Genomic DNA, 27,050 nt, shown 5'->3' on the forward strand with positions numbered 1-27,050 from the left:
GGTTCTCAGGGATCCCCAAAGTGAATGTCATGTGAGCCACAAACCTCAATTTTAGGCCACACAATCCTAAATATACCTTTTGTATTTGATGAAAAATCCATCCAGCCGTTTCCGTGAGATATGGCCACCAGCAGACAGAACCTTTAATTAATTAATTGTAATTTCTGTGTATTGGAGATTGTATTATATAGTTATATCTGCTGATATTCCCACACTACACATTTGTGCTTTTTATCAGCATTATTTAAGGTTATTCTGAAAAAGGCCTCATTTTTAATGGTTGCATCATATTCCATAAGTTATTTAATGTGTTCAGAGATTTTTAGGTTGTCTCTGATTTTCATTGTTATAATTAATATATGTTGAATATCTAGGTGCATGTATGTTTGTTTCCATTCTTACCATTCTCCTCCTCATCTTGCTGAGGGATTTGGACCAGAGAGCAGTTAGGGAACCTGTTCAAGGTCAGGCCACTCAAGAGGGACAGAGCTTGGCCCAGAATGGTGGGCTCTAGCCTTCCATCTAATGTTCTTGTCCCTGTTGTCACATCGGCTCCTGCAAACAGCTTTGTGAGGCAAGCAGAACCATTTTGTTATTATTTGACTGTTGAGAGGAAACCAAGTCTCAGAGAGGGGAGGACACTTGCTCAGGGTCACCCAGGCATTAGGGCTTTGACCCAGGCCTGTCTGACTCCACGCCAGCGCATGTCTGTGCTGTCCTTCCCGCTGGGGCTGAAAGCAGACCGGGACCTCCTGGGGAAGGAGGCAGAGGGCCTGCCCTTCCAGAGGGTGAGCCGGACTGCCAGAGCAGGCGTCTCACACGTCCACCAGGCAGTCGCCACAGGACAGGTGTGCTGCTGGCGCAGCTTCCAAGCCCCGTCCTGCCCTGTCCTGCTCTGTGGCTCAGAGGCCCTGTCTCCACAGGCGGCCCTGGCGGAGAGCTCTCGCCTGAAGCAGCAGCTGACCACACTGCAGCTGAAGCGAGACCTGCTGGCCAGCGTCTTCGGCCAGGAGAGAGCCGCGGCCCTCCTGGAGCAGGCGGCAGGTTCCGTGAGGGACAGAGACCTGCTGCACAACAGCCTGCTGCAGAGGAAAAGCAAACTGCAGGTGAGCCTGCCACTGTCCGCCGGGGACCGGGGTCCAGACGGAGGGCGGGGCCGCCCTGCATGCCGAGCTGGACTCCGCCGTGTGCCACTGTGTGGCCTGGGGACCTGTTCCTAAATGACTACGCTAAATTGAAGGTGTAGCATGGCATGCCATGGACCATTCATTCTTCATGTTACAAATGTTTGCTAAGCATCTGATGGTGATGGTGGTGGTGATGATGGTGATGGTCATGGTGATGGTGATGATGATGGTGATGGTGGTGATGATGATGGTGATGGTGGTGATAGTGATGGTGGTGATGGTGGTGATGATCGTGGTGGTGATGATGATGGTGATGGTGATGGTGATGATGGTGATGATGATGGTGATGGTGATGATGATGGTGGTGGTGATGATGGTGATGGTGATGATGATGGTGGTGGTGATGGTGGTGGCGATGATGATGGTGATGGTGATGGTGGTGATGGTGATGATGATGATGGTGATGGTGATGATGATGGTGGTAGTGATGGTGGTGGTGATGATGGTGATGGTGATGATGGTGGTGATGGTGGTGATGGTGGTGATGATGGTGGTGGTGGTGATGATGGTGATGGTGGTGATGATGGTGATGGTGGTGATGATGGTGATGGTCATGGTGATGGTGATGATGATGGTGATGGTAGTGATGGTGGTGATGATGATAGTGATGGTGGTGATAGTGATGGTGGTGATGATCGTGGTGGTGATGATGGTGATGGTGGTGATGATGATGGTGATGGTGATGGTGATGGTGATGATGGTGGTGATGGTGGTGATGATGATGGTGATGGTGGTGATAGTGATGGTGGTGATGATCGTGGTGGTGATGATGATGGTGATGGTGATGATGATGGTGGTGGTGATGATGGTGATGGTGATGATGATGGTGGTGGTGATGGTGGTGGTGATAATGATGGTGATGGTGATGGTGATGATGATGATGGTGATGGTGGTGATGATGGTGGTGGTGATGGTGATGATGATAATGGTGATGGTGATGATGATGGTGGTGGTGATGGTGGTGGTGATGATGATGGTGATGGTGATAATGGTGGTGATGGTGGTGATAGTGGTAATGATGGTGGTGGTGGTGATGATGGTGATGGTGGTGATGATGATGGTGATGGTGATGGTGATGATGGTGATGATGATGGTGATGGTGATGATGATGGTGGTGGTGATGATGGTGATGGTGATGATGATGGTGGTGGTGATGGTGGTGGCGATGATGATGGTGATGGTGATGGTGGTGATGGTGATGATGATGGTGATGGTGATGATGGTGGTGATGGTGGTGGTGATGATGGTGATGGTGATGATGGTGGTGATGGTGGTGATGGTGGTGATGATGGTGGTGGTGGTGATGATGGTGATGGTGGTGATGATGGTGATGGTGGTGATGATGATGGTGATGGTCATGGTGATGGTGATGATGATGGTGATGGTGGTGATGGTGGTGATGATGATGGTGATGGTGGTGATAGTGATGGTGGTGATGATCGTGGTGGTGATGATGGTGATGGTGGTGATGATGATGGTGATGGTGATGGTGATGGTGGTGATGATGATGGTGATGGTGGTGATAGTGATGGTGGTGATGATCATGGTGGTGATGATGATGGTGATGGTGATGATGATGGTGGTGGTGATGATGGTGATGGTGATGATGATGGTGGTGGTGATGGTGGTGGTGATGATGATGGTGATGGTGATGGTGATGATGATGATGGTGATGGTGGTGATGATGGTGGTGGTGATGGTGATGATGATGATGGTGATGGTGATGATGATGGTGGTGGTGATGATGATGGTGATGGTGATAATGGTGGTGATGGTGGTGATAGTGGTAATGATGGTGGTGGTGGTGATGATGGTGATGGTGGTGATGATGATGGTGATGGTGATGATGGTGATGATGATGATGATGATGGTGATAACGGTGAGAAGGCACTGATGAGGGGCCAGGCGCTTGCTGAGAGCTTCATGTCCTTGACCTCACTGATCCAAGCAGCAACCGCTGTAGGGCTGGCAGGGAGATGCTCTCTGCTGTAGCTCCTCAGCTCCACTATTGGAGCAGGAGGACAGCTGCCAGTGAGTGGACTCTGTTCCAATAAAACTTTATTAGCAGAAACTGGCCTCTGGGGAGACTTGAAGTGTGTGGTACAGAGGTCACCTGCCGGCCCCTGCTCTAGTGGACAGGACAGCTGCATGTGAGAACACTGTGGCGACTCGGAGGAGGGGCGTTCAGCCCCCTCAAAGGCTCTGGGAAGTCTTCCTGGAGGCGGTGATGCCTGACCGAGCCTGAGTGGGCCAGGGGAAGGCTGGAGAGAGCAGCTGGGTTGTGAGGAGAGGTCTTAATTTTGGTGCCACCCATTCTGTGTCTTCCCAGAGCTTGCTTGCTCAGCACAAAGACTTCGGGGCAGCCTTCGAGCCCCTGCAGAGGAAGCTTGCAGACCTCCAAACCAGAGTCCAAGCCGAGAACGGGCTTCAGCAGGACATTCCTGGGAAACAGGCCCAGCTTTCAAGGTTGCAGGTAAGGGGTCCATGGGGCCCGAGCCACGTCTGCTCGGGGGCTCTGCTGCACCTAGAAGCCGCATCCCCCTCAGCAGTGACCAGCAGAGCAGCTGCCGGCCCCGGCCGGGCACTTGGACCCTCGCCGGAGAGCTGAGCTTTCGTCTCAGTCGCACCTCTGCTGAGTTACTCGATGGATCCTGGCCTCGGCAGGGCTTCTAGTGCCTCCGGACTGCCCATTCTCAAGCTTAAAAAGTGATAAACTGTCTTTTTGCATACTCTGTGGTTCCAAAGTCTCACACCGACCTTGGTTTTAAAGTTGCTTTGCTAAGTGTGCCTAAGGAGTCCAGAAGCCTTCGGTTAGATAAGCCTGTTCGGGTGTTGAGAATCAGTGTCGTGCAACACGCGTGGGCTGCACGCCGGCTGCGTGTCGGTGATTGCCGGCTGGATGAGGAGCTTGCCGGTGTTGAACGATGATCTTTTAAAACTCAAGCACAGTTGATACCAAAGTTGAGAGTGTCCTTCGGAAGACATTAAAAATGGTGCATTGGGAGCTTTAAAACTAAAGCTGGGATGTGATTCTTCAGAGCAAGAGGTGGCCATCAAGTAGGAGTCCAGATATAAGTTTTATTTCCCCCAGTTTATTCTCATGGCATCTCAGAATATTTTTACCTCATTTAAAAAACTCTCACCGTCCCTGAGAGGGGGCCCATGAGACAGCCGTGGGAGGCAGCCCTGGAGTCGGGGAGCCCGCCACCCCAGGGCCCTCCCGGTCTCCCACTCAGCTGCCTCCACCCCAGGGCGAGATCAGCACCCTGGGCAAGAGGCAGAAAGGACAGCCCCGCTGACTGCTTCCTCTGCTTCCAGGGGCTGCAGGAAGAGGGGCTGGACCTGGGGGTGCAGGTGGAGGCCGCCAGGCCATTGATCCAGGGGAACCCTGGCAACCAGCACAGAATGGACCAGCTCTCCGCCGACTGCCAGGCCCTGCAGAGGTCGCTGGAGGTAAGGGGCCCGGACCTGAGGCCCTGGTGTCTGCCTCCTACACCCTTCCCTTCTTTTCTTCTTTCATTCCTGCCATCTCTCTCTCTCTCTCTCTCTCTCTCTCTCTCTCTCTCTCTCTCTTCCTTTTCTTTTTCCCTCCTCATTTACTCAGCAGACAGTTATTGAGCACCTCTTGTATGCCAGGCAGTGCTCTGGGCCCGGCGGACGGGCAGCAGGAACAAGAGAGCCGAGTCCCCTGCTCTCCCTGGGGTTACTAGTGAGTAGATGAGCAGCAAGTCAGCAGCCGACAAGTAAATATACGCTATTCCAGCTGGGCTGGGGGCCAAAGAACAGTACAGACTGCTCAGACCCCAACAAAAGCCCAGCAGGCCGCAGGCCCCTTCCCGTCCGCTTCCTGTCCGCTGTTCTAAGGTGAGGCTGAAAGGTGAGTCCTACAGGACGCGAGCCTCATCTGCAGTGCCCTCTAGTGGCCACCTGGCTCTGTCTGGAGTTCACCTACGATTGCACGACTCCGGATTGAGGACAAGCACAAGAGCAGGCTCCAGCCTCCACCCGACCCTGATTCAGAGAGCGAGTCCTGGGTCCGCATTTTAACACGGGCCCAGGAGCGCAGAGCCAGCCCCCGGCTGCTGCACTTCCAGAAAACCCAGTCTATGGCAGGGGGCTCCCCACCCTGCCGGGCCCTGCCTGCCCCATTTAATCACAAATATTCCTAACACCCTCTTTGGTTTGCAGTCCTGAAATTCATCGACAGTATAAGTACCCACACTGTTACAAAAATCTAATGTACTGCCCTTTCTGTAGTAGAAAAGATAAACAAGAGGAAAGTAGTTATAAGGAAATAATGTCTTTCCAAATATATAAGTGCTCCAAGGTGGCCCCAGGAAAGGCAGGAGGAGGTCACCCACCGTGCACCCTCGTGATGGGACAGCCTCAGGTGCCCCAGAGATGACACGCCCCGTCGCGTGAGCAACCTGGATGCAGTCCCCGTCAGTTCACACAACAGCTGCACTCCTGGAGAGGCGGGGTGTTTATGGAACCTGCCCACGGCCCTTTGTGTTTGCATGTCAACTGCAGTGCGGTTCTAAGCTCAGGCCCCGACAAGCACTATGTGGATGTCGGTGGGGCATGAGAGAACCCTGTGGAATGTGGACTGTCCTCCCCAGCGCGGGGTGGGCGTCCCCCTCACTCCCACCCGTGTCTGTCTGCTGACATCACCCCTACTCCACCATTAGCGTAGCAATTCAAACCCGCAGAAGTTTCCAGGAAACACAGCTCTATACACAGAGACCCACTGGTCTGAGTGAGGTCTAAGGTCTAGATGACGTCCCTTCCTTCAGTTTAACAAATTAGCAGCTGGTGGTGGTCCCCAGGCTGAGGCCGGGGCCATAGAGAAATAGGAGTCACCGTCCCTGCCCTTCAGGGACCCTGGAGCCCGTAGACGTAGCAAACTTCAGCTCTAATGCCTACAGCCAACAATGACCCAGATTGATCATTAAAATAATTAGAATAATTAGAAGCATTCACTGAGCATCATTAGGGGCTGCAAATGGTGATTTCCAATTCTGTCATACTTCTTTATCGTTAAGTATCTCTCTAAAGAGGTATGTTGCCCTCTTTCATTATGTTGGTTGGTACTCAGTGTTTTCTAAGTCTAATAAGTTCTAATGAGCCTTTCCGCCACTGCCCAGGTGATTTTCCTGCCCCCGAGGGGGGCATGTTCCGCACTAAGCAAGGGGCACTATCGCTGAGGGCACTGGGGCTGACATTGGTACACAGGGGACAAGAGGGGACAGTATTAGGGAGAGTGCAGGGAAGTGGACTTTTGGGTCATTTTTCAGGCCCTCATCCATGGTTGGTTGAAGACAGATCACTGTAACCTCTGTGAGTCCCAGCTCCTGGTGGGCCTGGCATTGGGGGGTGTCAGCCAGTGTCTGCGGAATGCAGGAAGGCAGGGCCCGTAGAGAGTCACGAGGATTTAGGGCAGGGTCAGAGCATGAGAGGGCAGTGACGGGCCCGGGGGTCTGACTGGCCTGCAGTGGGCTGACGGGGGGCTCCCAGGCTGGGTGCCCAGGCTGGAGAATGTCTGCTCGGTTGGAGACAGTGCCCACCTTTCACGGAGACAGAGAAGAGCCAGGCAAGAGCCGGGCAATGGTTGCCCAGGGCAGCGGAAGAAAAGCAAGATGATTTGTAAAGAACTTGTATACCAGAGAATAATCACATATAGAAAAGTGAGATCCACATATGCAGCTTGACAACCTTTTAGAAGCTGAACATATCCATGTTACCAGCACCCAGATCATAACACAGAATAATACCAGCACCCCCCGCCCCCCACAAAATCCCCCGGGCCCCTACAGCAGCTGCCCACCGCTCCCGGTAGCTGAAGACAACCCGGGCCTCGGGCTTGGCAGAGTCAGTTGGGTTTACCTGATTGTCTGTGTTACTCAAGTTGAGTCAGACAGAATGTTTTCCAATGTTGTGGCTTCTAGCTCTCACGGTGGCTGTAAATCTATCCACAATGTTGCCTTAGATTGTCGTTGTAGGTTGTTAATTCTCTCGGCTGTGAGACATTCCATTGGATGACTGTAGCTCCATGTGTTTGTCCGTTCCGCTGTTGATGGGCACTTGGGTGGGTTCCAGCTTGGGGCTATTACAAGCAATGCCACTCTCCTGCCTCTTGGTGGAGATGTGTTTGCATCGTTGGGCATACACCCAGAGGTCAGGGGGTTGGGTCCCAGGGCTGCCCACGTTCAGTGTTAGGAGACATCGACCTACTATTTATTTTCACAAGTGGTTGTGCCAGTTTACACCCACGCTGATGGTGGATGGGAGGTTCGATTGTTCGATTGCTCCAGACTTTGTACTTCCTGTGAAAGTAAGACAGGCTTCGAGGCATTTTACAGCAGAGTTGGTCTTTCCTGGGTAAAATCCTTGTGCTGTGTGGAGGGATACACCGATGTCTCTTGTTCTTGCTCAAGACTCTTGGGGAGTCTTGATTGGGAGCCCTGGGGGCCATTGTACCCCAGGGCCCTCGCAGTCGGGGACCCTGCAGGGTAGGGTGGCCCAGAGTCTCAGCTTCAGCCAGCCCCCGGGGCTGTACCCCAGGACCTCGCAGTCTGGGACCCTGCAGGGTAGGGTGGCCCTCGCAGTCTGGGGACCCTGCAGGGTAGGGTGGCCCAGAGTCTCAGCCTCAGCCAGCACTCAGGGCGCCGGGCCCCCGGGGCTGTACCCCAGGGCCCCCGCAGGTCTGGGGACCCTGCAGGGTAGGGTGGCCCTCGCAGTCTGGGGACCCTGCAGGGTAGGGTGGCCCAGAGTCTCAGCTTCAGCCAGCACTCAGGGCGCCGGGCCCCCCGGGCTGTGCCGCAGGACCTCGTGGATGCATCCCAACGGAGCCTGCATGAACACTGCGCCTTCAGCCACGGGTTGCAGGAGTTGCGACAGTGGATAGCTGTGGTCACACGGAAGCTGAAGTTGTACCTGGAGGACACAGGCCCGTGGGATGCCCAGTCTCGAGAGGCTGAAATCGAGGTGAGATGGCTTTCCCTGCAGAGATGCTTCATCCCCCCAAAAGCAGGCTCAAGGTCCAAAGTCCCCACACGGCGGGGGGGGGGGGGAGACCCTCCCCAGGGACCTCACTGTGTGTGTGTGTCCTTCAGGGGCTGCTGGCTGAGTTCCCGGAGAAGGAGGCCCAGCTGCCCCTGATCGAAGCGCACGGCCAGCTGGTGATGGAGCGGTCCTCCCCGGAAGGGGCTGCTGTGGTCCAGGAGGAGCTGGCGGGGCTGGCGGCGGCGTGGCGGGCCCTCGGGCTGCTGCAGGAAAGCCTGCTGAGGTGAGAGGGCTCCCGGCACTGAGCCGGGTCCGGGCCGCACCCCTCCCGCCCCGGGGAGGGCTCGCTGGGGCTGCGGAGCAGTCGTCCGGGACAGCACCCCTCCCGCCCCGGGGAGGGCTCGCTGGGGCTGCGGAGCAGTCGTGCGGCAGACATGGGACAGGACAGCACCCCTCCCGCCCCGGGGAGGGCTCGCTGGGGCTGCGGAGCAGTCGTGCGGCAGGCATGGGTCCGGGCAGCACCCCTCCCGCCCCGGGGAGAGCTGGCTGGGGCTGCGGAGCAGTCGTGCGGCAGGCATGGGTCCGGGCAGCACCCATTCCCGCCCCGGGGAGGGCTCGCTGGGGCTGCGGAGCAGTCGTCCGGGACAGCACCCCTCCCGCCCCGGGGAGGGCTCGCTGGGGCTGCGGAGCAGTGGTCGCGGCAGACATGGGACAGGACAGCACCCCTCCCACCCCGGGGAGGGCTGGCTGGGGCTGCGGAGCAGTGGTCGCGGCAGGCATGGGACAGGACAGCACCCCTCCCACCCCGGGGAGGGCTCGCTGGGGCTGCGGAGCAGTGGTCGCGGCAGGCATGGGACAGGACAGCACCCCTCCCGCCCCGGGGAGGGCTGGCTGGGGCTGCGGAGCAGTGGTCGCGGCAGGCATGGGACAGGACAGCACCCCTCCCGCCCCGGGGAGGGCTGGCTGGGGCTGTGGAGCAGTGGTCGGGTTCTGCCGTGTGGCAGGCAGGGGTCAGGTGTCTGCGGGCGTCTCCTGTCTGGTCTAATTGGCATCCAGGGGCAGAAGGAGCAGGGCGATGTCCCAGCTTGAGAGTTAGTCCGTTCAGACTTGGGCCACACGGACATCAGTGGGTACCTGCACCTTCATGACCAGGGTGTGGGTCTCAAGTAGGAAACCAGAAATGCGTGCGCCTTGGGGATGTTCCGACCTGAAGGACAGGCATGGACTTGGGGAGACTGGAAGTAGCCTCCACCGCAAAGACCCCGTCATTCTAATACTTCTCCCCTTCCCGGGGAGTTCCCGTCCTGTCGTCCCCACATTGATGGGGCTGAATTTGTCTTCTCAGCCTCGTCAGAAACCGGCAGCTGCAGAGGCCGGAAGTGGACTCAGAGAAGAAGATGATTTTCACCAACAACATCCCTAAGTCTGGGTTTCTCATCACCCCCACGGGTCCCCTTTCCAGGCGTCACCGTCAGGTGAGTCTGTCTGGAGGGGAGTCTGTCTGGAGGGGCTTCCAGGAGGGGCCAGATCCTGAGGTGAGTGATTGGGGGGGAGAGGAGAGTCGCCAACAACCTTCCACTCCCACCCCCGCCTGAGGCCACATGCTCAGCTCAGGGCGTGGCCGTGCCCTGGCTCCTGTGAGCTGGTTCTGCTGTGTCACGAGCCTTCCTGTGTCACTGGACAGAGGGACCCAGAGACCCCATGTCCCTGAGGAAGGCCCAGGGCATCCCTTTGATGGACAGGCCCCCACCCCACGGACACACGGCCCCCTGCAGGGAGGAGAGGGGCAGGGTAAAAGCTTCCTGCTGGCTCCAGGTTGCAAACTGAAACCACAGAAGATGGGTCTTTTTTGTGTGTGTGCCCTAAGAGTTGTGTTTTGTGAAAAGAACCGAGCTAACTACATTGTATCATCCACCCTGTCCCCCGACTGCCTTTAAAAGAAGGAAGCAGGCTGCAAAGAAATTCACCCCTTGTTCTTCAAAGACAGGAGTCACTCCATTCATTCTCCCATTTTTCCATCCGAAAGGCACTTATGAAGTGTTACTGTGTTCTGAGAACTGTGCTCAGAGCTGGGACACAGCTGTGAATGAAACAGAATACACTTCCCTCCGGCAGAGATGCCAGAACCCAGAGTGTTCACATTGTGACATGACCCCCTGCCCCGCCCTGCACACGCCCCCCCCCCCAACTCAGATTGAAATGCAGACCCTGGTTTCAGTAGGACTGGGGTGGGGCCCAGGAATCTGCATTTCTACAAGCCCCACCGATGGGCCTCGGGTGCATTTTGACAGACAAGGAAGTGGGAACTGCAGGCAATTAAATAAGGGTTTACAGAAGGCCTGGTGCGCTGTGGCAGAGGGGCCACATGCCGCTGGGAGCCTGCTGCAGAGGGACCGTGCCCAGTTCTGGGGAAGCCCTCCCGGAAGAAAGGAGGTGGGAGGGAAACCCTCATGGCAGAGTGGGGAGTGCAGAGGAGTGGAGGGAGTGCGTTCCCTGCAGAGGGACAGACTGGGCAAAGGCCCCAGGAGAGAGCACAGTGCCGGGGCCCACGCGTGTTCGTGGGCTCGGGCTTAGGGACCGACCGGGACGAGCGGCAGAGCCAGGCAGAGCCGGAAACTCTGTGGGCTCTCGGGCCACACCGGGCTCTGTAAGAGAGGGGGCTTCGCTGAGTGGGCGTGCCAGTCAGGTCCCTCTGGCTGCAGGGCTGCAGGGGACACAGTGCGAGGAGGATAACCATGTTCACAGCCACCCTGGTCAGGGGTGAGGGGCTGCCCCTGGGAGAGCAGGGAGGCGGCCCCTAAACACTGGGGCCACATTGAACAGAGACAGTCCTCCTGGCCCCAGGCCCCTCTCATCCCCTCTGGGATATCCTCATCCCCACCCTCGGCGTGAGACGGAATGCCGAATGCGGGGACACGCGGCCCGTGGCTGTCTTCCCAGAGGATGCTTTACTCACACTGTGCGTTCCTGCAGGCAGATCCGCTCCGGGAAGCAGAAGGCGGCCGCGAGGGTTTCCCACAGCTCCTGAGGAACTTCGCGCAGTGGCTGCAGGTGGAGAACACTAAGCTGGTTAGAATCATTGCCACGCGGACGGCCACGGCCAAGGACGCGCGGACCCGAGAAACGAAGCTGCAGGTTTGTTCCCAAGGACAGGCCCCTTTCTGTAGGGCTTATACCCTATCGAGGTATTTACCACCAGGGAGTTCTTCCAAAAAAAAAAAAAGAAAAGGCAGGGGGGTGGGGGGAGCACATGCCTAGCTCATGAGCGGTTCTTGCTTGTGTATAAAGAATCCTTTTTAAACTTGTCTGGTTCAAATACTTGAGCAGAACCATTCATTCAAGTATTCCTTTATTCAGCCTACTTCTGTATTTCCCAGCTTGGAAAGAGCACTTGTAATCATGACTGTTACATCACTTAGCTGCTGCTGTGTAACAAACCATCCCAATGGTTTGTGGCTCTGCACAGCAACTATCCATTTAACACACGATTCTGAAGGTTGGCGCGTTGGCGGAGCTCAGCGGGGCAGTCTATCCCCACTCCACAGTCTTTCTCTCACTCCTGTGTGGAATTAGCCACCAAGCCTTCCTGGATTCCGCCTCCTGGGTATTTTTTGTTTCTGTTCCCCTCTCACTACCACTGTCTAATCTGAGCACTTACCACTTTTGACCTTAACTATGGAGACTTAGGAGTCTCAGCTAAAGGGGAAATAGTTTTCAGAGTCTGCCCCTCTGCAGGGCGCGGACTCTGACCTTTGCCTCCGTGGCCCCGAGAGGCTGCCAAGAGCATCTTCTGTTTCCTGTGATTTCTCCGGACTGGCCCTTGTCCTGCTGGCCAAGCAGGCCTGAGCACTGGGCTCACTTCTCTGGGTTTCATCCTTGCCCTGGTTTGAGCCTGATGTCCCTCACGCTCTTGTTAACTTTTTAATGCTTTTTATTTCATTTTATTTTATTTTTGTCATCAAGCCTCATGTTTCTGTTTTTTGCTTATGTTTACTACATAGTTCTGCACCTATAATGCCTTTTAAATGTTGTTAATACTCTGTCCTCAGTGAGAGGTTTGGTCCAATCACCTAGCTGACCATGACCAGGAAACCCTTCCTGCCCACCTCCCACCTGACCGTTCCTCCCACTTCCTGCCACCACCCCCCAGTTCCAGCCACGTCAGGGACGACTGGCAGTGCCCCCGGCGAAACCTCCTCGCCTTAGCTAAGCTCACGTTTCAGGGGGCTCGGAGACGAAGCAGCTTACCCTCATCACACAGCTGGTCTGATGGGGCAGCACCAGGATCTTGGATCTAGAGCCTGGCGCAAAGCCCTCATCTCAGCACCTCTCAGGAACCCTGAGGATAGAAGGCGCCACCCTTGGGGGACACTGGGCTATATTGTGGTAGAAAAATCCCAGTGCCAGCATCGCTCTACCAGGCTGAGACATGCCCACAGGGAGACAGTCGATGATGGTAGCTGTGATAATGGTAACTCTACGTCAAGCCCTCTGCAGGACTTGGTTCTAGGGTGTCAGAGTTGGATATGACCATGGAGGTTATGAGCGCAGCCGACCCGTCTGCCGGGGCCCGTTCTCTTGCACTGCAGAGAGCAGCGGCCTGGCTTTGGCCTGAACTGGCACGGATGGGATTTGCACTGAGTAGCTTCTGTCGGCTCCTCCCAAGTGAAATTCGATTGGCTCCTCCTCACCAGCCAGGCAGGGTGGTGGGGCCATGTGGGAGGTGCACATGACATGGCCGTTCCCTCCACAGGAACTGGAGGCCCGGGTGCCAGAAGGTCAGCAGCTCTTCGAGAACCTCCTTCGTCTTGGGCCAGCGAGGGGGACCTCGGAGGAGCTGGAGGACCTGCGCTACCGGTGGATGCTCTACAAGTCCAAGCTCAAGGACTCCAGCCAGCTGCTGGTAGGCGCCAAGGACACATGGCTCCCAGGCCCCGGGGGTGGGACAGCAGCTGAGCCCACGCTCGCCTGGGAATGCTGGCTGGGCCCGTGCCCGCTCTGCCCTGTGCCTCCGCAGACCAGACCGAGGGGGCCCCTCCGAGAGGAGAGGCAGAACCCTGGGGCCTAGGCCCTGGAAGGCAAGTGCCCTTTATCCATCCCAGCGCCCTGTGAGGCTGGGGCTCCGACAGCAGCGGCGGTGACCAGCACAGATGACGCCTGAGGGGGCTCTGCTGCCTCCTGAGCTGCAGCCTTTGTGGGCATCACCCGTTCGGTCCTCAGCAGCCCTCTGCCAGTAATTGTAGCTCTCGTCCCGGGAGGGGGACTGAGACTCTTGAGAAGTCACACTGGCCCCAGGCCCCAGGGCTGGTAAGCAGAGAGCCAGCACTGACACACGCTCTGCTGCTGGAGGCGTGGGAGACGGACCCGTGGGGGCTGCCCCGCTCCTGCGTGAGCTTGCTTTGTGGCTCCAGGCAAGCATCGTCCCCTGTGGGCCCCGTGTCTCCTCACACAGGACAGGGATAGCTAAGTAAGAGCCTTTATTAAGTGCTCTGTTCTCGTACCTATAGAGGAGGTACTGTTGTTATTCCCTGAGAAGCTGTGGGGAAACTGAGGCTGGGAGGTTAGCCCGAGCAGGAAGGGGGTTGTTGAGATGGTCTCTGAGGGCCCTGCAGCCCTCGGATGGCAGACTCCGAGCTCCGGAGTCCTTCTTTGCTGGCCCTGCAATGGCCTAGCTGGCCACTAGATGTCAGCCCAGTCCCAGCCAGGCGGCCGTGCCCCACGGGCCTTGGCCCAAGCCTTCCCAGACAGAGTCCCACCTGGGTCTGAAGTGCGTTAAAAAGCTCATTAAATCGAATCACCTGCTGGTTCAGCCTGTCCAGATGACCAGAAGTTTTAAAGAAATGCTCCCCTGACAAAATGAATATTCCATTACAGGCTCTGCTGGGACTTAAGTTTCACTCACTTAACTTTTGTTTCCCTTTTCCTTCCCTTCCCTAAAATAACAGACACGGAGTTCTCCAGGGCTGCCGACTGGATTCCAGAAGGTATGGAGTCTGCCATCTGCTCCGCACGGCTGGAGGGCAGGGTGTCTGGAGGGTCGCTGGGTCTGCGACGCTGGGGTGGGACTCCTGGGCTTTCTGGAAGGTTCCATGAGGTCTGAGGACCATTGATGCAGTATCAGCTCTGGGCTGCATGGTGCTGGGCCCCAGGCCCTCTCTCTCAGGAAGCCCCTGGGGGCGTGCAGAGTGAACTTGAGTGTGACAGGGCCATAAGAGAGGGTGACACCAGAATTTTCATCCAAAACCAGGGCAAGGTGAAGAGTGAACAAGGATGCTCTTAATAATCATGCTGTGAAGACAGGTGTAAATCAGGACTGTCCCAGGAAGCCTTGGCCATTGCACACGGGGTGGTGTGGCTACCTGAGTGGTAGACATATGGGGCTCGGAGGGGGACAGAAGAGGAAGGGGCGGGTGCCTTTTGTGTTCTACCAGGCAGGTGTTACCACCGGCGCCCCAAGGCATGCTCAGAGCCACTCCCGAGGGGCTTGCAGGCCAAAGCAACAACAGTAATGGCAGTCATAATAATGAGTAATAATAACAATGAGTAATACTGAGTATTGTTACTCTACGTGCTAATACTGACCAACTGCTGTGTCTTGGGAATGGTACTCAATCATGGCTAGGGTGTTTCATTTAACTGTCCCGGTGATGCCCATGGGCATTGTCACCTCCATTTTCAGCATGAGGAAACTGAATGTGGCCCATTGGAATGACTTGTAGCACAAAGGCTCCTGTGTGGCCTCTGGCCTCTGACTGCAAAGCCCACATCTGAACCTTTCGCATATGCCTTGGTGAAAGCACCCCTGGGGCCTGGTGGATCTACCTGCTTCTGAAAAAGCGCAGTGTAAATTCATGTCCCCAGGGCCCCCTTTTCCAAGGGAACACATTTGTTTTCTCGCCCAGCGCTTTGGTAAGAGAAGAGCCTCCAGCCCGCTCTGCTCCCACGTGCCCTGGCTCCTCGCGGTCTCCCTTTCCAGCTGCTTGGTACACCACGATGTCTCCTTGGTGTCCAGCTGGTGTTCTTGTCTCGCGTTCTTGGGAGAGAGGGTGTCCCCTGGGCTAGGCAGGGCAGTGGCGAGACCAAGGTTGTGCTCTGGGCCCCATGCCTCATGTTCTAGCTTTGTGGCCTGGAACAAGTCGCTTTGTCTGTTGGGGCTCACTTTCCCCATCTGTAAAATGGGACTATTAATGCTGCCCTTACTTCATGAATTAGTTTGAAGATCATGTGAACCACCGTCTACAAGAGTTCTTTAAAGAGCCCAAGGCCCTGGTTCCCCCCCCCCCACCATCCAACACGAATTTAGAATAACAAAGAGATTCCTTGTGAAACAGGGAACATCACTGGGAAGATTCCTTGTAAAACAGGGAAGGACCTTGTGGCCCCCACAGTCCAGTCTGGTGGCTCCTGGTGGGACATGGGAGACCTAGGGCCAGGTGTCCAGGCTGCCTCTAGCTCTCATACTTCAAGCCTGTCACTGATTGGGAGTCCTCATTGATACAGCTCTCAGGCTGGAGTCCAAGGGACCAAGTTCTGGGACCCTTGGTTCCCAAAACATAGTAAGTGCTCACTAAATATTTCTAAGTATGGCTGGCTGACAGCAGCCTTCCAGCACAGCTCAGATCCCCTGCAGTCTGTGATCGGGTTAATGTGGAATATGCACAGTCTATGTGTATCTGCTGTCTCCTCATTCACCCATCCACTCATCCATCCCACAATTATTTCCTGGGTGCTGACTTTGTCCCAAGCACTGTTTTAGGCATTCAGATACATCAGTGCACACAAGAGCAAAGCTTAGCCCTGGCCATCTGTGCATCCTGACTGGGTGGGGAGGGAGACCGGGAGAGGGCTTCCATATCCAGATGGTCTTGTTGAGCACAGTGGCGCAGCTCTGGGTCAGGAAACTTCAAAAGGCAGTAGCAGCTGAGGGGGGGGGGTCTTTATAGCTGCAGCTTTCTCTTATCTGTGGCTGGCAGATGTTGGGCACAGTTTATGGGGTACGCCAAGGCCGCAGGCTCTACATCGCCCCAAACTCCACTTATCTGGGTTATGTTTAGAACAGTTGGATGTGTGAATGTTTGAGCCTGGTGCTGGCTGGCTTTTGAGCTAACAGGCCTCAGCCCACTATGGAGTAAGAACCCGGAGGCTCATATACAGAAGCCGTCGTGGGCTCACTAAATGACAGCTCGTTTAAGCCCAGGTTTTTGTGGCCCTCCCCCAGAGTTATGGACATGGGAGGCGTGGGGTGACCCAAGAATCTGCATTTCTAACAACTTCCCAGGCGATGCTCGTGCTGCTGGCCTGTGAGAAGCACTGCTGCGTGCTCTGTATGGGAATCCAGGGTCCACCGTTAGTGCGTAGGATCGCTGGGGAGTCGCTGAGCCACAGTGTTCCGATGCACAAAAGGAGCGTCCGCCCAGCTCATGGTGGGCAGATTTCTTGCAGTGGCTGGCACACAGTAGGTTCTTAACTGCCGTGTAAATGTCGACCCTGGAGACTGCTGCAGACACTGGCCCGCTTCTGTGGCTGAGAACAAAGGGATCGGCGCCACTTCAGTTGGGGCGCCTCCCTTTGGCTTGGTCCCGGTGTTCATTTTGTTGGTCGGGGTGTGCGCATGCGTGGTGTGTAGGGGTGCGCACGCACACGCCGGCCTGACAGGTAGTAAGTAGGCCCTCTTTTCAGAGATGGTAATCTTGCCAACCTAAAAACATTTCCTATATTATTTTTATTCCAAAGGCAGGGGTGGAGGAGGGGAAACCTGCCCTGCAGCTCATTATTTACGAGCCGTTGCTTTTGCATACTTTTTATCTTTTCTCTCTGCGCACCAAGTCTTCGAAGGCTCCCGCCACGTGAGGGACTTCAGCCTGCTTGTTTGTGGGAACAGAGTAATTGAGACTTATTAAATTTGCAGCTGCCCACGCACTTGCCAACTCAGTGCCACGAGATAGGTTTGTCTGCAGCATGCAGACACATGAAATGTAATTGCTTTTCAAGTTGCAACTGGGCTGTGAGTCATCTAGATTCCTGTCCGGGCCCGGGGAGCGAGGCTTTCTGACCCGAGTGCAGACCGTTAGCCGCCGAAGAGTCGGCCCGTGTTCCGGTCTGCCTGGGTGGCCAGGGCGGGGTCTGTGCGCCAGTCCACAGGCAGGCGTGGAGAGCAAACCCAGTGTCCCATGCATTGGGTACTGTGGCCTCTGGGATGTAGATTCAAATGCTGAGCAGCCCGAGGGTGGCATTTTATTTACTTGACCATATTTCATAAGTTTTAAGGCTCATAATTTTTCCACATTTTCCCGTCTCTGGAACTGGGGTGTTTTATTACAATCCAGTTCTTCCGGTGAGGGTGTGGACTGGCTTCCCTCCACCCCCAGGACCCCACTCACCTGAGATTTCTTTACATTAAAATCTCTGCTTGTGCATTCTGTTTTGTTTTGATTTCCTTTGGACCACACTGGCTGTGTGAAATTTAGACGGCCAACCCCTGGGAGCTGCAGCCTGTGGTTCCAGTTCTTCGGGAAAGGTTCTGCTTCCTGCCCTTCACCCGGTGCTGAGATAGGACCTCGCATTTCTGTGCTTCCTCTCTCCATGCGGCGGGATCAGTGCTCGCCTCCCCACTACTAAGGGGCCGCCCCTGGCTGCCTCTGATCAGATGCTCCATCCTGGCTCTTGGGTTCTCTTCTCTCTTACTGAGATGTAAAATAACGCCAGCATCTTGGATCGGATGTAATACTATAACACCAAAGCTCAGAGCATCAGTGAATTGTCCATGGTGGATGATTCATTTCTCTCACACTATGGTTTTTTTCAACAGTCCCTACTTTGTGCTAGGGACCATGCTGAAACTCTCACATGCCTGGACTCTGACACTCACAACCAGCTTCTCGATTCTGGTGGGAGGGGCGTGGTCTCTTGGCCTCTTGTGGCAATGGCCCTCTCAGGGTAGGGCAGAGGGAGTGTAGCTTGACTTATCCCCCTGTGACTAACTGTCCAACTTTGGGGATGGATCAAATTGGGCTTTTCCTTGGTCCAATGCCATGCTGTCTCTGACCTCTAAAAGGAGAGAGCCAGGGACATACCTCCAACCACGTGCTACACCACCCCTGGGGCCTACCCATACCTCTGCTGAGCCCAGCGGCAGCTGGCCATTGCTGACTTAGACAGCGTCTGTGCTCAGTTTCTGCCCCTGTGGGGGGGGGGGCACGGGGAGGCCCCCCTCGCAGGGATGTGCAGGAGCTCAGGAAGCCGTGAGTGAGGAAGAGTGCTGAGCACAGGGTCCAGCGGGGCATGTTGGATGCGCTTGTTAACAAGTGGAGCCCAGATGTTCTGGGGGAAGCACTGAGCAGCGAGAGCAGCTCATAGCCAGTGGCCAGGCTGCATGGTCACACCGCAGGTACTGGGGGAGAGGGGGAAGTGGCCAGAGGCACAGGAAGAGAAGAAGCCTTTTATTCATTATTTTAGTCATTCAGCAAATATTTATTGAGCAGGGCGGGGGACCCAGCAGTGAACCAAACTAATGTGAGCCCTGCCTCCAAGGTGTTGAGAGGGAGCACAGACTTGAATCAGGATTGCAAAGGAAAGGTCTGGGTGCCATGGGAAGGCGTGATGGAGCTTGCTTTGGTCTAGGGGCCTGGGATGCCTCCTTGAGGAAGCAATCCCCCCCCCCCTAGCTGAGATTAGAATGATCAGGAGGAGTTAACCAGGTATATTGGAGGAAGGAGGGAAATAAATATTCCAGATGGAAGAGATAGCCTGTGCAAAGGCCCTGTGGCAGGAGGTTGTGAGGGCCTTTTGGGACCAAGAGATGGCATTAAAGGAGAGTGGTGCTTTTCTCTCTGATGTGGCTGGAGAGGTTGGTGGTGTCTGATCCTTGGCATCTGGTGGAGGCGGGAGCTTGTGGGAGTAGTAGGAACTGCCCATCTGCCCCAGTGGCCATCAGTTAGAGGAGGAGGGTAAAGAGCATGGACTGAGCACCAACTGTGCCTGTTGACATAGCATGTGCTGCCTTGTTATCCTAATCCCTTTGATAGGCAGGTATCATTCTCCCATTTTCCCAACAGACGAAGGAACTGGGTCTCAGAGAGGTTAAGTGGCCTGTCCTAGGTCACACAGAGCCAGGGTTAGAACCCAGAATTCCAAACCTTCTCCCCCACCCCGCACCATCTTTCATCAATGGCAGATTAGTTCCTGTTTACCATGATAAACTCATCTTTCTGAACTCTTCAAAACTCTGGAGTCTCAGCTTCCTGTGAAAGCTTGAAGGAGTCTGGAGCATGTGATGACCCCACACAGTGTCTCCTGCTTTGTCCCCACCACCATGTGCTCAGACCCTCTGCTTCCATACCCTAATGGGTGGGGAGCTTGTCACTTCCAGGAAACCCCTTTGCTCCTGGTGTCGTTCCAGCTGGGCAGGACTGACCGGGCCTTTCTGCGGGGACTGAAGGACGGGGACGCTCCCAGCTCTGGGAAGAGCCGAGGGTGCTGGTTCCTTTGTTGGCTTCTTGGACCATAGCTTATGCCTGTGTGTGTGTATGAATGTGTGTGTGTGTGTGTGTTTGTGTGTGTGTGTTTTCTGAGCATCTGAGAATCATATAAAAATGTGTCTTTTAGTTTAAAGAACATTTTAGAATTCAGGTCCCTCAGAGTGAGGATGTGAACCCTAAGTAAACAGCCGTGGGGCAGGCAGCGGGAGTCCTTTGAAAAAGACCACCCTTGTCAACACTTCTTAATGCAAACACACTTGAGACCTTCCAAAACGTTTTCCCCAGAGGATCATGGCCAAGACACACACAGCTCCTCACTTCAATAAGCTAAGTGTGAGCTCTGAGCGTGGAGGAGCAAACAGAAACGGAACACTGTAAACAGAGCCTGCGTTTGGGTGACCATTAATTACAGGTCTGTAGTTGTGGTGGAAGCCCACGTTAAGGAAGGCCTACAGCATGTCGCCTCACCCTCTCTGCTGCTCCCAGATGGGTTGGAGGTTTGGAATCAAGCAAAGATAACAGGAAACGTCAAGGAGTCAGGTTAGAGCCCCACAGACTGAGGCAGCCAGCCCCATGTGAGCCGAGCGGGTGGGCAGGAGCCCACACACCGGCCAGGTCTGCCCAGCCCAGTGGCTGTGGAAGAACCTTCTCAGTGCACTGATGTTCAGTGGCTTTCCAGCCCCCACCCCTGCTCCTGAAGTCACTGCGGACATAGTGCAGCCAGCAGTGCTTCTCTCTTCTGGAGGACTTTTGAGGCTGGAGGCATGGAGCCAGGTGTTATCAGCCTGGAGGACAGACAGAGTTGGGGCAGGAGAGTGGGTGAGATGACTCAGGTGTGAGAGGTGGAGATACAAAAGTCCCCAGGAGAGAACCTCCCAGGAACACCTGCATTTAGCTATGTTTTCTCATCACCATCATCATCCCCACCACCACCACCATCATCATTCCTACTACCACCACCATCATCCCTACCACCACCACCACCACCACCATCATCCCTACTACCACCACCACCATCATCATCATCCCTACCACCATCACCATCATCATCATCATCACTACCACCACCATCATCATCATCTCTACTACCATCACCATCATCATCATCCCTACCACCACCACATCATCATCCCCACCACCACCACCATCATCATCCCTACCACTACTATCATCATCATCCCCACCACCACCACCATCATCATCTCTACTACCACCACCATCATCATCATCCCCACCACTACCACATCATCATCCCCACCACCACCATCATCATCCCTACCACCACCACCATCATCATCCCCACCACCACCATCATCATCCCCACCACTACCACCATCATCATCCCCACCACCACCATCATCATCCCCACCACCACCACATCATCATCCCCACCACCACCACATCATCATCCCTACCACCACCACCATCATCATCCCCACCACCACCATCATCATCCCTACCACCACCACCATCATCATCCCTACCACCACCACCATCATCCCCACCACCACCATCATCATCCCCACCACCACCACCATCATCATCCCCACCACCACATCATCATCCCCACCACCACATCATCATCCCCACCACCACCACCATCATCCCCACCACCACCATCATCATCCCCACCACTACCACCACCATCATCATCCCCACCACCACCATCATCATCCCCACCACTACCACCATCATCATCCCCACCACCACCATCATCATCCCCACCACTACCACCATCATCATCCCCACCACCACCATCATCATCCCTACCACCACCACATCATCATCCCTACCACCACCACCATCATCATCCCCACCACCACCATCATCATCCCCACCACTACCACCATCATCATCCCCACCACCACCATCATCATCCCCACCACCACCACATCATCATCCCCACCACCACCACATCATCATCCCTACCACCACCATCATCATCCCTACCACCACCATCATCATCCCTACCACCACCACCATCATCATCCCCACCACCACCATCATCATCCCCACCACCACCACATCATCATCCCTACCACCACCACCATCATCATCCCCACCACCACCACATCACCATCCCTACCACCACCACCATCATCATCCCTACCACCACCACATCACCATCCCTACCACCACCACCATCATCATCCCTACCACCACCACCATCATCATCCCTACCACCACCACCATCATCATCCCCACCACCACCACCATCATCATCCCCACCACCAACACCATCATCATCCCCACCACCACCACCATCATCATCCCCACCACCACCACCATCATCATCCCTACCACCACCACATCACCATCCCTACCACCACCACCACCATCATCCCCACCACCACCACCATCATCATCCCTACCACCACCACCATCATCATCCCTACCACCACCACCATCATCCCCACCACCAACACCATCATCATCCCCACCACCACCACCATCATCATCCCCACCACCACCACCACCATCATTCCCACTACCACCACCACCATCATCATCATCCCTACCACCATCACCATTATCATCACTACCACCACCATCATCATCACTACCACCACCACCATCATCCCCACCGCCACCACCATCATCATTCCCACCACCACCACCATCATCCCCACCACCATCACCATCATCATCACTACCACCACCACCACCACCATCATCTCCACCACCACCACCACCACCACCATCATCCCTACCACCACCACCATCATCATCATCCCCACTACCACCACCACCACCATCATCATCCCTACCACCACCACCACCACCATCATCTCCACCACCACCACCACCACCACCACCACCATCATCCCTACCACCACCACCATCATCATCATCCCTACCACCACCACCACCACCATCATCCCCACTACCACCACCACCACCATCATCATCCCTACCACCACCACCACCACCATCATCCCTACCACCACCACCACCACCATCATCCCCACCACCACCACCATCATCATTCCTACCACCACCACCACCACCACCATCATCATCATCCCTACCACCACCATCATTCCCACCACCATCACCACCATCATTATATCCCTACCACCACCACCACCATTATATCCCTACCACCACCACCACCACCACCATCATTATATCCCTACCACCACCATCATCATCATCTCTACCACCACCATCATCATCCCCCCACCACCACCACCATCCCCACTGCCAACATCATCCCCACTACCGACACCATCATCATCCCCATACCCACCATCATCATCCCCATACCCACCATCATCATCCCTACCACCATCATCATCCCCACCACCATCATCATCCCCATACCCACCATCATCATCCCCACCACCATCATCATCTCTACCACCACCATCATCATCCCCACCATCATCATCATCCCCACCACCACCATCATCATCCCCACCACCACCACCATCATCATTCCCACCACCATCATCATCCCCACCACCAACACCATCATCATCCTCACTACAATCATTATCTCTACCATTGTCTTTATCATTAGCACCACCATCATCATCACCATCCTCATTATTCCCACTACCATCATCACCATCATTATTATCTCCACCACCATTGTTATCATTACCACCATCAACAGCATCCCCACCACCATCATCCTTACCAGCATCATCATCATCATCATCATCATCGCCCTCATCACTTGATTGTAACCTTTGGTGCCTCAGCAATGGAATCTTTGGCTCTGTAGGGAGCTAGAAAATATATTCTATAAAGATAGTTCTACTAAGAGATTGTTTACTTTTTAAATTGAGTCCTCACCACAACCCAGCCAATAGGGAGTAGTTGTTTTAGCCCAGTTTTGCATAGAAGGAAACAGATGCTCAGAGAAGTTACTAACTTGCCTAAGATCACATCTATAGTGTGTGATAGAATCTGCATTGAAACCCAGTGAGCCAGGTTTCCAAGAGAGGGGCCCTGACCCCAGCATGCTGCACCGTGACTGTGGGCCCCCGATTTCCTGAGCAGCCAGCCCTGGGCCCTGCACTTCCATGACCACACTACCCAGCCAGGCCCTCTAGAGTTTAAGAAAGTGTCCACGAGTCATTTGGGCTGGAGAGACCGACCTTCCTGTGGTATTGATGGTGTTGATGAAGATGGTGATGGAGGAGGAGGAGGGTAAAGGGATGGTGAAGACCATGATGATGAGCATGGTGGGGATGAAGATAATGGTGATGGCGGTGGTGACTGTGATTACACCATGACGATATTCATGACGCATAATAATAATAATAATAATGACAGCAGTTTTGAGTACTACTGTGTTGCAGGCCCTGTCTCATTTATTTCTCACAACAACCCTATTGGGTAGGTAATATTATTACCCCTTTTTGTAGATGAGAAATTTGAAGTTTAGAGAGAAGCTGACTGACCTCAAAATTTACACCTAGGACACATAATCAGGCACAGATTTACATAATAACTGGCAGAACTTACCACTTTCTATATTTGTTCTTCCTTTTGTGCCTTGACTGGTTTGAGAAAACTAGAAAGATATTTGTTTCTGGCAAAAACGTCAGGAGGTCCATTTCCCAGATGGGAAGACTGAGACCTGTGCAGTCAGATAGTCAGCCCAGTGCCGCTGCTGCCCCTAGCAACCCCCTCGCCCCTCCCTCTCCGGCTTGGAGCCCCCGCCCCCTCACACCTCCCGCTCTGGTTCTGCAGACCCAGTGGTGGCGCCGACCCGGCGCCCTGTTCCGGAAGGTGTGCTGCGTGGCTCTGCCCCTGCAGCTGCTGCTGCTACTCCTGCTGCTGCTGCTCCTGCTGCTGCCCGTGGGCAAGGAAGACCGCAGCTGCACGCTGGCCAACAATTTCGCCCGCTCCTTCAGGCTCATGCTCCGCTACGACGGCCCCCCGCCCACCTAGCCCACTGCGGGCACGCAGGTGACTTTCCTCTCCAGCCTTCCATCAGCCCCGGGCTCCTCCTGAGGACTCTGGGGACACTGCAAACGGGCAGGCCCCACGGCAGGGCTGCCCAGTGTAAATACTGGATCCATGCTCCCTGCACAGAACTACTTTTTATACCGTGTGGTCTTCGTCTATTTATACTAAATGTGTACTCTGTGTGACCGGGGAATCATGTATAGAATTTTCATATGCTCTGTATATAGATGCGCTGTGTGTGCGGTTCCACAGGTGACATGTACACTGCTCACAAAAATTAGGGGATATGTTATTGCTTCATATTCATTTTGAAATCTCCCCTAATTTTTGTGAGCAGTATATTTGTGGCTGGGGAGAAGTTGTGGCATTTTTGGCTCGGTCTGCAGTCAGTCCTGGTGACCGTAATGTGTCACTTGGATGGTGACCGCTTATCCAGCAATGACCCAGTCCAACCCGCTGTGACTGGAAAGCCCTCGTGGCTGTCACACAGACGGGCACCCGAGCCCCCCCCCCCCCCCCCCAGTGCCCAGGGACTCCTCTGTGTGTGCGATGAGAACAAACGTGCTTGTCTGGTCTTAGAGTCAGCCGATTAGGCGCTAGGGGTCAGAGGCAGAATGGGGGTGGTCAGTGGCAGGCCCAGTGACAAGTGATTTGGTGACATCAAGGGAAGGAAAGAACTACAAAGAGCAGACCCAGGAAGAACTAGAAGGCACAGCAGAATGAGGGCGCCCTGATGGCCCGGACCGGCGACGAGTGTCAGTGACCACGCAGTGCGCCTTCAAGAAGTGGCTAGAGCGTGCCCCAGTGGCTAGAGCGTGCCCCAGTGGCTAGAGCATGCCCCAGTGGCTAGAGCGTGCCCCAGTGGCTAGAGCGTGCCCCAGTGGCTAGAGCGTGCCCCAGTGGCTGGAGCGTGCCCCAGTGGCTAGAGCGTGCCCCAGTGGTTAGAGCGTGCCCCAGCGGTTAGAGCGTGCCCCAGCGGCTAGAGCGTGCCCCAGCGGCTAGAGCGTTCCCCAGCGGTTAGAGCGTGCCCCAGCGGCTAGAGCGTGCCCCAGCGGCTAGAGCGTGGCCCAGCGGTTAGAGCGTGCCCCAGCGGCTAGAGCGTACCCCAGTGGTTAGAGCGTGCCCCAGCGGTTAGAGCGTGCCCCAGTGGCTAGAGCGTGCCCCAGTGGTTAGAGCGTGCCCCAGTGGTTAGAGCATGCCCCAGTGGCTAGAGCGTGCCCCAGTGGTTAGAGCGTAACCCAGTGGCTAGAGCGTGCCCCATGTGTTCTATTCAGGGAGAAAGTCGAGTTCTCCACGGAGCGAGGGGAGCACGCTCTGTGTAGCCACCACCTGACGGTACTGGGGAAGGTGTGCTACCCCCGTCACTCTCAGGCTGTTTGTCATTGTCTCTGATTTAAATTGAAGGGACAGAAGGGGAGCCCCTGGCATTGAAGGGCAGAGGGATCAGGGGTCCAAGACAGAGACGAGAGATCAGTCTTGGAGCTCAGTCCATCTGAAGGGCTCTCCCTCCCACTCCCGGCCAGTCCTCTGGACCAAGAATGTCCCCCACGTGTCCCCACACCCGCCCCCGAGGGAGCCAGGTTCCAGGTGCTCCAGACCAGGCCCTCTCCGGCCAGGGCGAGGCAGTTGGGCTCCATGCGCCACGTGGGAAGGGACCAGGCTGACTCTGTGCTGGGCCCTGAGGCCAGAACATGCCCCCTTCCTCCCTAGGGGATTCTGGAGTTGTGCCCAAGTGCTTTATAACTCCATCATGTTCTCCCTAAATCAACACTAGGTTTTCCTTTTTAAAAAATGCTTAGCGCCCACTCTTTACACACCAATTTTGTCTGTTCACTTACAAACAGACCAAGAGGCCTTTGGAACCATCAAGTGTTACAGACCCAGGAAGGCCCTTTAAGCAGAGAGGACCTGAGGATCCCAGAGGCCCCTGACCCCAGCACTACGCCCCGCCCCCCGCACTACGCCCCCATCCGCACTACGCCCCCCCCCCCCCCCCCCCCCCCCCCCACACACACCAACCCCTCTCTTTCTGGAGCAGGCGCAGCCCGCATAGCTCTCACCGCTGCGCTGGGAATCGGGCCTCCCGGAACCGTTGGGAACTAGACGTTCATGGCGCAGGGAAACGGTGTTGCTAAGGAAAGCATTTGGCGCTGACTCAGAAAGCACGATTTTTTCCAGACACTTAGAAGCTGAGCCTCAAGGCCATACCCCCAGGTGACCGCTCTACTGGAAAGTCAGGGACGGCGTGCCCCAAGACCTCAGGCCCGGGCACTCAGGCCCAGATGCTTGGGTTGTGTGGGTCCCATCCCCGAAGGTCCGAGCTGTGGCAGGGACATTCAAATGTCTCCATGCCTACTCCCCCACTTTATAGGTGAGAAGGATGAGGCCCAGAGAGGGGAAGTAACTTGCCCATGGGCACACATCGAGGAGGCAATGTCAACCACTGCCGCTAGAGGGAGCC

The 27,050-nt window shown here is 55.3% G+C and overlaps 1 protein-coding gene across 4 annotated transcripts in view; it reads left to right on the forward strand.

Annotated features, from left to right (window-relative positions):
• The window catches only part of SYNE3 (spectrin repeat containing nuclear envelope family member 3), a 91,900-nt gene extending 66,337 nt beyond the window's left edge, over nt 1–25,563 (forward strand). For 2 of the 4 annotated variants that reach the window (XM_066344395.1, XM_066344397.1), the window contains exons 9-18: nt 924–1,106; nt 3,517–3,660; nt 4,506–4,640; nt 8,010–8,171; nt 8,300–8,472; nt 9,535–9,724; nt 11,163–11,324; nt 12,943–13,092; nt 14,135–14,173; nt 24,371–25,563. In XM_066344395.1, coding sequence (XP_066200492.1) covers nt 924–1,106; nt 3,517–3,660; nt 4,506–4,640; nt 8,010–8,171; nt 8,300–8,472; nt 9,535–9,724; nt 11,163–11,324; nt 12,943–13,092; nt 14,135–14,173; nt 24,371–24,571 — 1,539 coding nt within the window. In that variant the 3' untranslated portion in view covers nt 24,572–25,563. The remainder of the gene's footprint in view (nt 1–923; nt 1,107–3,516; nt 3,661–4,505; nt 4,641–8,009; nt 8,172–8,299; nt 8,473–9,534; nt 9,725–11,162; nt 11,325–12,942; nt 13,093–14,134; nt 14,174–24,370) is intronic. The other 2 variants (XM_066344394.1, XM_066344396.1) reach the window with 2 other exon arrangements.
• Nucleotides 25,564–27,050: the final 1,487 nt, after the last annotated feature.

Source organism: Saccopteryx leptura, chromosome 6, assembly GCF_036850995.1.
Source record: "Saccopteryx leptura isolate mSacLep1 chromosome 6, mSacLep1_pri_phased_curated, whole genome shotgun sequence".
Lineage (NCBI taxonomy): Eukaryota > Metazoa > Chordata > Mammalia > Chiroptera > Emballonuridae > Saccopteryx > Saccopteryx leptura.